This window comes from Pithys albifrons, chromosome 6 (assembly GCF_047495875.1).
Source record: "Pithys albifrons albifrons isolate INPA30051 chromosome 6, PitAlb_v1, whole genome shotgun sequence".
Classification (NCBI taxonomy): domain Eukaryota; kingdom Metazoa; phylum Chordata; class Aves; order Passeriformes; family Thamnophilidae; genus Pithys; species Pithys albifrons.
In genome coordinates, this window is record NC_092463.1 from 11,046,525 (window position 1) to 11,059,010 (window position 12,486).

Below are 12,486 nucleotides of genomic sequence, written 5' to 3' on the forward strand. Positions count from 1 at the left end.
AGCAGGAGTCATTGATTTTAAGTTCACTGAACTTTAATCACTCCTGCCACAGACTATTTTGTGCTTTTTGCTTATGAAAGAATCCTTTGACCCTTGTGTATACTGCACTGCCAGCTATAGTAGGCATTATAAAACAGTAACTATTTAAAGGTTGACATTCCATAATAAGAAAATGAAATACCGTTTCTTGAGAGGAAGTTATGGCATCTGACTTGTATAAAACAACACTTGATAAAACTGAATGGAGGGACTATAAGTAATTTTTCCATAGTATGTTCATTCATGCATGAGAACCATGTTAGAAATTAGTTGATGGGATTTATATAGTAGGAATAAATTTTTAAATACTTATAAAATATGTGTTTAAATGTATAAAGAATTTAATCTGAATTAAGCTAAACATATTCCTGTTAGAACTAAGAGGTTTAATTTAAACAATGAACAAGGCAGACTTCAAAAAGGATGAAAATTACATTCCATTCTTCTCAGTTTAGCTTTTTTGGACTTGGGCTTTATTCCTACCTAAGAACTTTTGCATATATCAGTAGCTTTGAACAAATATAGCTTAAACAAAATAAAAGCATATTATTTATTAGTCAGGATCAGTGGTCAATTTTTGCTGGACAACATGTAAGCCAAGAAAATATGGTATTTGACCAGAGTGAGCATTGAGATCACATGTGAGCTTATCCCTGTGAACACAACTGCAAAATCAGTATCTAATCTAGGCAGATTGATATAATCACCAGTACATAACTTTACTGGTATGTCAGTTCCTTTTTCTTCCTCTGTGGCGAATCAGCAGAATTCATCTTGGTTCTTCACACTTTCTCCAGCAATATGAGAACAAAACCCAGTGCAAAACCTGTCTGAACTTAAGTTCTTGTAGCATGGTATGAAGACTGTGGCTCTAAATACTTGCATGTGCTCCTTTACAAGGTTCATCTGACCTCTTGGTAATGTACTTGTAAGCCTTTAAGGTCATGTGTCCTCATTTTGTGTAAAAGACCACTTAGGTACATTGCTGTATGCAATTAGAGTTGAAGAGCAGTTGTTGAAGGAAAATGTGTTAAGATGTACCTTGTTTGAGGACTTGTATAACATGGCTGACACCTCCTGGAAATTTGGCAGTGTGGGATTGAAACAATTGTTCTCCTTCCCTTGTTTGTTAGCAAGGATTTCGTGAATGAGCAATGCTCACTGTGGTTCCAGCGGAAGGGTGGGACTGCTTGGTCTTGCTGAGCTCAAAAATAACTAAAACTCTTAATATGCCCCACCTAAGTATTACTGCTCTGGACGGATTAGAAATATCTTTTCATATAAGTGCTGTGCTGTACAGACTTGATCTCTGTTGTGTTTAGTAACAGTGCATGTCACCTTGACTCGGGATGCTTAGTCAGAGTCTCAGCTGGAATCAACAGATGTAAAAACGTGTTTCCAGAAGAGAATAAATAATGGTTGAGAGAACAGGACTGATCCCCTGTGTACCACAGGTTCTGATAAGTCGTGTGGTTCCTAATGAGAGGGATACTGGCAAAGGTTGCAGAGAGTTAAAAGTGAACATGTAAAATCTGAGCTTCCTGCGGTCAGTCGTGCTTGGCAGCAAGAGGCAGACCTGCTTCTGCCCTTTCCACCTTGTAATCACAGCTGTAGGGTGCTGAGTTCAATGTTTTGATGTACTTCTAGAAATTAACCCAGGGCACAGTGAGCTGCAGACTGCAATTAAGGCTGTCTCACTTATTCAGAAGCTTTGGTGGTTGGTGTTAGGTGCCCAGCAGGGACTGTACCTGCCTATATTGTAGATTAACAAAATTCCTAAGTATTGCACATAACATATGACACTTTTCATTGAACTATTTGAAGAGTAAAAGCATTCAGAATACAATGCAGAAGTATTTAATTAGCCTTGCTTTCCTTTAGTATGCTCATCACAAAAAAAAAAAGAAATTAAAGCAGGGTATTTTCTGCTGTGGAAATGGATGAAGAAAGAAGCTGCTTTGTTTTGAAAATGCTTCAAAATAGCTGGTTGCTATCTTAGTCCTCCCCAGCTCCGTGTGTATTTGTATGGCTGCACCAAGTAACTATGGAGACAGACAGGTTGCAAGGAGCTGGAGAGACACAGTTCATTGTAGTGCTGCTGGGAGACCAGCCATTTGTCTCTGCAAACCCCCCGATTGCTGAGGAACAGCTTAGGTGCTATTGGGGGCCCTTCATTCCTCTTCTGCAGAATCCTGGCTGGCACTTGTAAGGGATTTCTTATTTGCACAACATGAAGATATACACATTGCATGTTCAAAAAAACCCCAATTTTGCTTTGGAAATGTGCAGCATGGCATATGAATGCTATCAAAAGACTCTCTGGTTGTTAATTTTATATGTAAAATAGACATAAAAAACCTGATAGAGCAGCCCAGACCAGTTTTTCCTTCAAGATGCACTATTAAAACAACTACTGAGCTCTGTGTCAAAGACTTTTCCTATCCAACAGTATGGGGAGGATAAAGCAGTTCCTGCAATGTTTCTGCAGTAGCTGCTATGCATGGTATGAATAGCACGAGACAGAAATAGTAGAGTAAAAGAGGCAAACACAAGCTCCAGCTGAGGGAAATGACTGTAATACTCAATTACGAATCTGGTAATAAGACATTACGGATAAATTGTTTACATCTAAAATGACATTTTGTCTCTCCTCCCAGTTGAAAGGCTTGACTAAAATCTCTGCTCAGATGTCTAAAGCCATTCCAAGTTCCTGCCAAAGGTTAATTCGTGGTATTTTACACTCTTTCTCTTTTATCCATGTAATTTTATTGCCTATTAGCCTAAGCAGATCTTTTATCATCCATATTACTGATGTCCTTCCTTCCAATTTTATTTGTAGATAAGAATAATATCCCTCCCCCTTTTTTTTGTAACAAGTAAAGCTTCTTCTATTCCCACAGTAGTATGAGAGGCTCTTTAGTTCCTTGATCATCTCAATAGTCCTCTTTCACACCTGCTCCAGTTGAAGTTTATTTTTCTGAGGTGTGGCTGTATGTAGAGTTGCCAATGAGTTTGTATTACAAGGCAGTCATGTTTACCCATCCCTAGTGGTATCTGCCTGTGAATTCCAGAATCGAGTTTGCCTTTTTTCTTTACTACCTGCCTTTATAAACTATTTGCATGAGTATTGTCAGGTGTATGTCTGTGTTCCTCTTCTTTTCAGCTGAGAACATTTTGCACTCGAGTTTTGCCTTATTACTGAAGTCCAGTCCTTGAGGATAAGTTTTACCTGAAAATTTTAAGTGCCATGAGCATGAATATTGTCCAAATCAGCTCTTCTAGTCTTTACTGGGAAATTAATGCCAGCATGGTTTCCAAGAAGTCTTTTTGTTAAGTGTGTTAAATTATTTTCTGGAAAGCCAGTTGTACATTTGACTGATTTCTGCACTTTATTGTGCTCTACTTATGGTTCACATAAAAGAAAATTTGTAAATTGATGCCACTTCCTAATACTGATCATGTCACTCAAAGGGCAAAGTACAGTAGTGGGAAGTTCTGTCATGTTTGTAGAGGCTGATATGGCTCAATTCCCACCCTGTAGGTTTCATCGGGGCATGAGGAAAGGTGGAAATTGTCCTGGGATGGCTTTGCACAGTGCAGCCCTAAATGTCAGTATTGAATGGGTTTTGAAGATCAGAACGTAAGAAAATACTTCTATAAAACAATTCAAGAAGCAAAATATTAACTCTTGCCAAAGTCTAGAAAAATTACTTTAGCTATATTGGTTTTTTATTCTATTTTATTGCCGTACAAGTGAAACAGAGCTTTGAGGCACAAAGCATGGGAATAAAACAGAGGACAGAAGTAATACAAATCTGATTGGGTGTTGTGGCCTGTAGTTGCCATAGCTGGATCTCGCACTTTAGCACCAATGCTCATGTATTTTTTGACATAAATATGTCTAAAGTCGATTGAAGTGTAGGCACTAGGATTCATTAGACTTTCTGAAGTCCTTGAGGAAACATACTTGAGCTTTATTGCAGTGTTCCTGTTCCCCTCGAGAGCTGCAGTGATGCTAATCACATCAGATAGTAATCAATGGGCCAGTAAACCCATAGGGACATGTCTGGAAGGGGGGTTGCAGTGGTGGGGGAACCCTTGCATCTGCAATTTTCCTTGTCAGTGTTTCAAGACTTAGTAAGACAGGATCACCTAGACCTCTCTCCCAAACCACCCTGTGAATGTTGTGTCTTCACATCCCTTGATTCTGCATTTCAACCTGCCATTATGAAATGCAAGTGGGGTAATTTTTAATTTTCTCAGTTTGACATGGGTATCAAAGGTCGTTGTTCTGGGTCAAAGGTGTGAAGATTAGCTATCCCACATCCCATCAGTTTGGCCAGGTACAGGTGAAGGAAACAAAATCCAAGGACAGAACAGCTGAACCGTCCCTATTTCCAGCAGCTGAGGGTTCAGGGACTCCCTAAGCACACCTCTTAACTCAGCAGTCAGTAGTCACTGAGACCCACACTGTGTTTGTGTTATTCAAGTATTAAACATGTACATACCTAAATACTTTCTGAATGCTTAGGTGTCCACAGCAGCCTGTAGCTGAGTTCCAGAACTGTTGTGTGACAATAATTGTTCCTTAATCTTGTTACCTTTTTAGTTTATTTGATGCCTTTCAATTTCTCTGTTATGAGAAACAGCATTATTATTCTCCATTCATCTTCTCCATGACATTCATGGGTTTGTATGTCCATCATAGCTGTTATCTCTTCCAGGCCTGGACTATTTTATGTTATTAAATCTTCTTCAGAAGATTATTCTTCTTTTATTATACCTCTGCTTGTACATTTTTTTCCCTTTCATTATCCTGAACATATTTCTTTTTTTTTTCCCTCTATTAAGTTGTATTAGTCTTGGAAATGAAGAATGAACACCAAAATTAAATCCTGGCCTGTGCATAACATGAGCACTTGTTCAGCCAGTAGACTATTTTAAACTCTGAAGACAGAAGCAATGCTTTTGTTCTTAAAGTGGGTATTTGTAGCAGTGTACAAATCTGTGTCCCTTGGAATATTTCTGAACACAAACTGAACAGGTTTTTTCTTACTTTAATAGATATGGTTAATCAGTATGTACTATAAGAACCATCGTATTTAAAACCAGGTATCTTGCCTGGTTAGTACAATTGCAGTAGAAGAGATCTCTGTTTGATCTCGAAAAGTGGTCAGTGTGGTTACTGTAATTGAATCTGAAGTATCCCAGAGAAAGAGGAATTAATACAAAAGTAAGAAAAAACAACTCCACTACACCATCTTGGAAGCAGCCAAAGCATTATATGACAAAAGTAAACTTAGAAATACTGCCATGTGATGAAGAAAGTAAAAGAAATGTAACTCAAGGAAACACTGAGGTGTTTTATGGAAGAAAGGATTTTTTGCAATATTTTAAGTACTCTTGCTTATAATATCACTGAGTTTATCAGGGCATAATTTCATTTGCACTTCTCTGTTTCAGTTCAGGCATCAAGGAGGTTTGGATTATGCTTTTCTGTTTGTTTTCCTTAAAAAAAAGTCCTAATTGTTTGAATTGGTTGAGGAGTCAGGTCTAGTCAAGCAGAAATTCTGTCGCTGCTGTGAGGTATCTTCACCACCTCTCAGACTTCTTTTCAAAGATAAAATTAATGGGAAATTACCTAATTTGCTGGGTGGTTCAATTATATTTTTCCTGACATGAGAAGCTGCCCCACTGTTGTCCTTATAACTAAACCAGGGTGTGTTTACTGGTGTCGTAACTTGATAACCACTTAATGTGAAAATATGGCTCAACTTTTTTTTTTATTAATTCTACTTTTTTTTCCGTAGAAGACAATTATCTTCCTCCAGAAAGTTTAAATTGGTCTTTTTTTTATGATGTCCTTTCTGTTGAAAATAAATAGCACTAATATTGTTAGCAACTGGGGAATCAATAAATAGGTCCTAAAGATTTGGCATCCTTTCTTCTTTTTTTATTTTTCCAGGCCTGTTTCCTTTACTACTTTGTTCTAATGTTTGCACAGCTCCTCAGATATGCCTGTCCTCCCGGACTCCAGGCTCCCATCCTTCCTCAGCAGTTGAGCACACTCCAAACTTACACAATCCTACAGTGCTTTCGGACAGTGATGGCCTTACATGAAGTGCAGTAGATGCCTATCTGGGTTCTGATTTGTGCTCTGTATTTGTACTTAAATGGCTGAGCAGCTCTAGTGTTGCGCTGCAGTGAAACTTGAATGTTGCTACTTCAGGGCTTGCAGAGCTACACTTGCAAATTGCATCTGCCCCGGAGGGTTGCGGCAGGTGACGGGCACTCAGCGCTGTTCTGTCGCTGCTCTGGAGGTGGGAGCTTTTCCTGAATAGTCATGTTCTTCCTGAAGCAGTTTCAGTGTAGTGGGTAATGTCAGCATCTCGCAGTTTCTCAAAGCTTTTAATGTGCTGTTTGACTTCAGGCGTGCCTTCAGCTGGGTCATGGTAATGACCCAATTTAGTGTATGGAGAGACGCTGTTACAATGACTTTTAGCTGTGATGAGGCAAGGAGCGAGGCTGTTTACATTTTAAGCCATTGCTGAAGGTCAATGTTGAACAGTGTCATATGTGCTGAGGAGTTTGGTTGAGACACTCTTGTCTTGCTCATCCTTCCCCTGCAGCATGAGCAGTGTCTGCAGGAGGTGCTTGTTGGCCAGGAGATGCTGGGGTTGTAATATAGCTGTGGATATTCTACATCACTTCTAGAAGCTGCTTCTTGGTCCTGTGCCTTCACAGCTGTGCTTAGAGCCAGATTCCCATGTCTTTCCTGCAGTGGGTACCTGCAAGACGTTTTTTAGAGCTGTGTTTTTATTACCTGACTGTGCAGGTGTGTACAAGGAGCTGGTTGTCCGTTATGGGACCTGGTGAGTGGAGCTTCACTCACTGAGGGGTAGAAGGCATAGGTATTCACCTGCAGGGTGAGATGTCTGTCTAAACCTTAGTATCCCACTTTTGTATCACTGGAGAAGCATTAGTGCTCCGGCCCCTTACCTGCAGTTTTCTTTCCTGGTAAGATGCAGGGAGGTGTTACACTTTGCTCCTCCCTCCTCCAGACTTACAGCTTTTTCTATAGTGTTGCTCTGCTTGACACACTATTCCAACCTTTTTTTATAGTCAGTATCATCTTAAAACTGCTGTAGTTCCTGAATCCTTTGTCGATAAGAGTTTTTAAGCAGCAGAAGAGGCGAGCTGATGTCATTGCTGTTACTTTTCTCACAGCTATTCTGAGCTCTGTTGGAAGCAATGAAAGCTGCTTGGTTTTCTGCTTCTGAAATAGAAATGAGCTGAGAAGCAGTAGAAATATTCAAGCAGCCCATGTATAGTCCTGTGAAAATGTTGCTGTCTTAGTCATGATGCCTGTTTTTCTTTTGCCAGCTGGAAGAATTTTGTGGAAATGATGGCTTTACCACAAGATGAATTAGTTTTGGTCTTGGAGAATACAAGTCTTAGTCAAAATAAAGCCTTTGCATTCCTAAGCCTTGAAATTTTTGTATTCTTCTGTTTTTTTCTTCCACTGTTACAGCAATCTGCACAGCTACTGTTCATAATAGATCAGTGTAAGCAAATCTAACACACAGGATGCAGAGTGAAATGCTTCAAGCAAAATGGTGAATAAATAAATGAGTATTTTTTCTTTTAAAGTATCTACATACAGTACACAAAAGCATGCTGATTTGCAAATATCTTTCAAGTTTCTGAGGCCTGAAATGTGAAAACAAATTAGTCAAATGTAGTGTATTTCTATTGACAGCAACCTTTCTTCTTTTCTCAGGCTGCCCTTTAAATGTTGCCCTGTTGGCTGCAGGCCTGGCTACAAGCCCTGCTTGTTCTTGGGAAACAATGCAGCTCTACTGCACATCTTCATATGAAAAGCTTCATGCTCCTCCTGTGTCATCCCCCATGAACTTGACCACACGTGGTGCATCAAGCACATAATATTAATGTAGGAGGAATATAGAAGGAGCAGAGACTCAAGCTGTAGTTTATCAGTGTGTCAGTTGATCAGTGATGACTCCTTAGTAACTTATTTTGTTGATTTATGAACATGAAGCTGTTTGAAAACCGTATTTTTCTCACCATGCTTTTGTGTGAGTATTGAGCTGTTTGAAAACTATTTTTCTGACCCTGTTTCTGTTAAATAAAAATATCTTATTATTTCAGGTTGCAGTTGTTAAAATGAAGTGTACAGAGCGCATTTACGCAATGAAAATTCTAAATAAATGGGAAATGCTTAAAAGGGCAGAGGTAAGTAATGTGGGGTTTTTAACACAGAATTTTTAAAATGACATTAGGAAGATTACATTGAAGCTCTTCTAGATTAGAAAGAATTATTTCATGAGCATAGGAGCTTCGTTCTTTTTTTCTTTTTTTTTCCTTAAGCTGTTTTAATGCAATCAAGTCTGACAGTCCCTTCCAGGCATCTGTTGTTCTCAGCATTACTGTGTATTCGTTTACCAGACAGTCTGCCCTAGTTCTTACCCTGAATTTATTGGCCAGATTTTTGTTTACAGTAAAGGCAAGTTAAAGACTACATGAAAGCTGAAATTGGTGCTACTGTGACATTCACAGCTGTATACAAAAATGTTATCAAAAGGTCTTTTTTCTCTTCCATTCAGAAAGCATTGCATAAAGGAGATCTGCATTCTACAGTTTGTAACAGGATTTGTATAACTAGTGAAACTATAAATAAATACTTTGGAATTAAGAGATTCAGACTGCAAAATAAAATGTGTTAAGAAGATAAATTTGTTTAAGGGTTTTTTTCCTCAAAGGAGATGTACATTGTCACAACAAATTGTGTAAATGTAAATGGGATTGGGTACTTCACAAATTAGGAAAAGACCGACTAAGAATACACAGGGGAAATCATCTTCCCAGGGTAGATATTCCTAGGATACCTACTCTTGCATGGTAGAGGAAAACCTTATGGCACAGGTAATATTACATCAGTTAACATGTAAATGAGCAATAGATTTGAGGAGAAAGTACATGTAGTGCATCAGTCCTTGAGCAGTTCTGTTAAGGGGTGAGCGGCTGAGGACTGAGCCTGCTGACCCTTCTCTGTCCCATTCTTCAGTCCCCTTCCTGACACCTCCTCCCCCCAGGCCTGCCCTTCCTAGTCCCTCCCTTCCTTTCAGTGAGTCAGTGCCAGCTCTTTTCCTGTGATAAAATCTCTTCCCTCCTGTTAAGCCCCCCTTCACCACTGCCTTTGCCTGATTTAGTCACACTCTGCCCATCCATCCATGCACTTCTTTACAGGCAGCAGCAGCCACAGCCCCCCCCCCCCCCCCCCCCCCCCCGGCTCTCCTTTGAGCTGTCAGGAGATTTCACACTCTGGGCTGTGCTGCATCAGCAGTTCTGCATTAAGCTTTTCCCTGGAAGAGGGAAATTTGGTGCCCTTTCTACACAGATTTCAGCTGTGTTAATTCATTGGTCAGTATAGAATTATTTTGAACAGAAATGTTTGCAGGGATCTCCCAAATTAATGGAAATGCAGCTATGCTGCCTTACTTCAGTCATTTTTAAAGTGGCTTCATTACATGGCCTGTCTGAATAGCTTCAACTGTCATGTAGAGATGTCCTGAGAAGACAGTGTTTACAAAGTTTCTTCAAATCATGCAGCTAACTCCTCTTCCCCTCTCAGACAAGCATGAGGTGGAAGAGGTCTGGCCATCAAGGAAAATGTATAACGAGCAACAGTTTTCCCAATACACACTTACAATAAGTAACAGTCCAAAAAGGTTCTCTTTCTGCTCATTTTCCACATCTGCAAAGTGCAATAGAGGAACTGTTTTCTCTGCTGGGCCTTTGTCTTTTCCTGTTCAGTTTGCTCGTTTGATTTGGCTTTTCTGGATAAGCAAGACTTTATAACCTGCATATCAAGTTCATACAACATCTGAGTGTTAAAGTTTCCCCAATGTGGTAAAACTTGTTAGTTTTTCAAATGAAGCCTGCAAGAATACAGTAGCCTCTTAAATGGGCAATTCCACTGAAAAGCAGACTTCAGGTGTTTTATTAGCCACTACATGAGTGGTCTGAGAAGCATGTTGTTTTACTGGTTTATGTTTGCTGTGTGTGACTTACTAAACATAGCAAGAAGTTATCTAAATACTGCTTATTCATGTACTAGCTGCAAGAAAAAAACCCCATATGGTTGGAAGACACTAAAATACAGGAAAGATTAGTGAATGTCACCTGACATCACCTGATAAATGGATTACAAGGAAAATTGGCATGCCATTTATGTTGATAAGGACCATTTGTATTTATTGTTCTGACTGAAAAGTACATAATCATTGGGATATTACTGTTGACAGTTCCAAGTAAGCCCTGACTGGGCCATTAGGGAGCCTGTCATGCCTTTTCAGGTCACATCTCAAGGCCTTTTAAGCCAGTGTAAGCAGAGAAGGAGAGTTTTATAGAGTTCATGATGCAAAGTGTTCAGGATTTTTGGTGTTCATAACATTCCCTTGCAGTTTGAGGTTGCACAGTGAACTGGATCAAAGGACTGATGTCTTCGAAAACAAACAAACTAGATTTCTGTGTTGGCAGCCTCCTCACATTGTGGTGCCAGAAGATCTGAGCAGGGCTGTGCTCTGGTGCTGCGGGAAGGGGATGGGATTACTTGGAATTGCTGTATCTGCCAAACTTTTTTGCAGGGCAATAGTTTGGCCTTGCATTCATAAACCATTAAACCAGTCAGATAGCATTTAATTACAATTTACTTCTCTTTGCACCAGTGATTACTAACTTTACAATGTGACCACACCATGGTCTTCAGTAGAAATGTGCACTGAATTTTGCTTCCTTTGAGGGAAAAATGGTTGAGATACCTTTATAAGGTGCAATCAGTATATGGTAAAGGTTGGGCTTCCCAGTCACATTTCCATAGTAAATTTTCTGAACAAATGGCAATGACAAAAAAAGGTCAGTTCTTGTCCAGAACCCAGACACTTGAATCTGCAGCTACTGAATATCCTGATGGTGCCTTTCTGAACTGAGAGTAGTGGAAGAGTCCCAAGGTCTGTGTCTTGATGGTTTTGATCCAATAAAAACATTAATATATTTTTATTAAGGAGGACTCGCTTGAAGTTTATGAAAGTTGGGTTTATGTAAAGATGCTGAGAAAACCTGTTACACAGAGCTTGGTTCTCTGAAGTGTTGCAGTCTGCTGTTTGAAGTAGAGGAAAGGTTATTGAAAATGAAAATTTATTATACTGGACAAAGATAGTAAAATCAGCTTATTTCCTATAGTGTGTTAGCAGTGTCTGGAACTGGGGCTGTAATGTAATAAAAGTATACACGAAACTGTTTTCATAAAGGTCTTTATCAGAAGAACAAGACTTACTTTCCTAGAGCCATTATCTTTCTGCTACAGATGGCAGTGACAAGTTATCATTTTCTGGCTTTTAAAAATACTTTATGGAACAAAGATTTACTGTTGAATTGAATTGGCTTGTGGGCTGCTTGGTGTTTGGGGAGGGTGTTTGGTGTTGGTGTGGAGATTTTTGGTTTGTAGGGCTTTTTTAAAGTTGCAGTCAGGATTAGAATGACTGAATGCCTGACTAAAGCCTGCAGAGATTCCTTGGCTTGTCACTTGTGCAGACTGAATTCCAATGAATAGAGACCTCTGTTCAGTAATTTGAAATAATCCCATAAAACATCCATATATATTCATCCTGTGAAAACTCCTTGTTGATGTTGACAATGGCTTTTTCCTCCCCTCTCTTCCTTTAGACAGCTTGCTTCCGAGAGGAGAGAAACGTCTTGGTGAATGGAGATTGTCAGTGGATTACTACATTGCACTATGCCTTTCAAGATGAGAACTATTTGGTATGTTTGATTCATCTGCTAATAAAAGCTTTAGGTTTTGAAAGAACTTTATTTTGGTATGTTTTAAGGATATTAGTGCATTAGACCAGTTCACCTCATTCCTTGCAGCAGTGTTTCAACATTCTTCTTTTCTCCTTGAAGAAAAACTTCAAAGGGACTGACTGTAACTCCAGCAGAGTGAGAAAGTTGTGTAGTAATCTAGTATATAGAGCTTTAGTTAAGCATTTTAAATTAACTAATCTACACTTGCATAAAAATATCATGGTCAAATTTAATATTTTGGATAAGGTTGCAATTAAATAATTTGAGGTGTTAACTCTGTGAAAGTAAGAACTACTTTATTTTAAACCTTCAGAATGCCATTTGAAGCAAGATTTTGTTTCAAACTGGCAAAAGTAATTTAAAGTGTTGGTATTTTAAAAGCCTTAGGGGGAAAAAGGCTTATTTCTTGAAAATATTTATCAAGTATGTTTTTAAATCTGTCATCTCAGTAGACTGAGAGACTTCAGCAACCATTTATAAAGGAAGTCCATACTTTCTGTGACATTTTTTAATGATGGATTACTAGAACTGTAACATATAAGCTGTGTTTATCTAAGTCACAGA

At 39.0% G+C, this 12,486-nt stretch overlaps 1 protein-coding gene across 7 annotated transcripts in view; it reads left to right on the plus strand.

Moving 5' to 3' along the window:
* Positions 1 to 12,486, plus strand: part of CDC42BPB (CDC42 binding protein kinase beta) — a 96,757-nt gene that overhangs the window by 32,134 nt on the left and 52,137 nt on the right. For all 7 annotated transcript variants that reach the window (XM_071557464.1, XM_071557465.1, XM_071557467.1 and 4 more), the window contains exons 3-4: positions 8,209 to 8,292; positions 11,785 to 11,880. In XM_071557464.1, the coding sequence (XP_071413565.1) occupies positions 8,209 to 8,292; positions 11,785 to 11,880 (180 nt within the window). The remainder of the gene's footprint in view (positions 1 to 8,208; positions 8,293 to 11,784; positions 11,881 to 12,486) is intronic.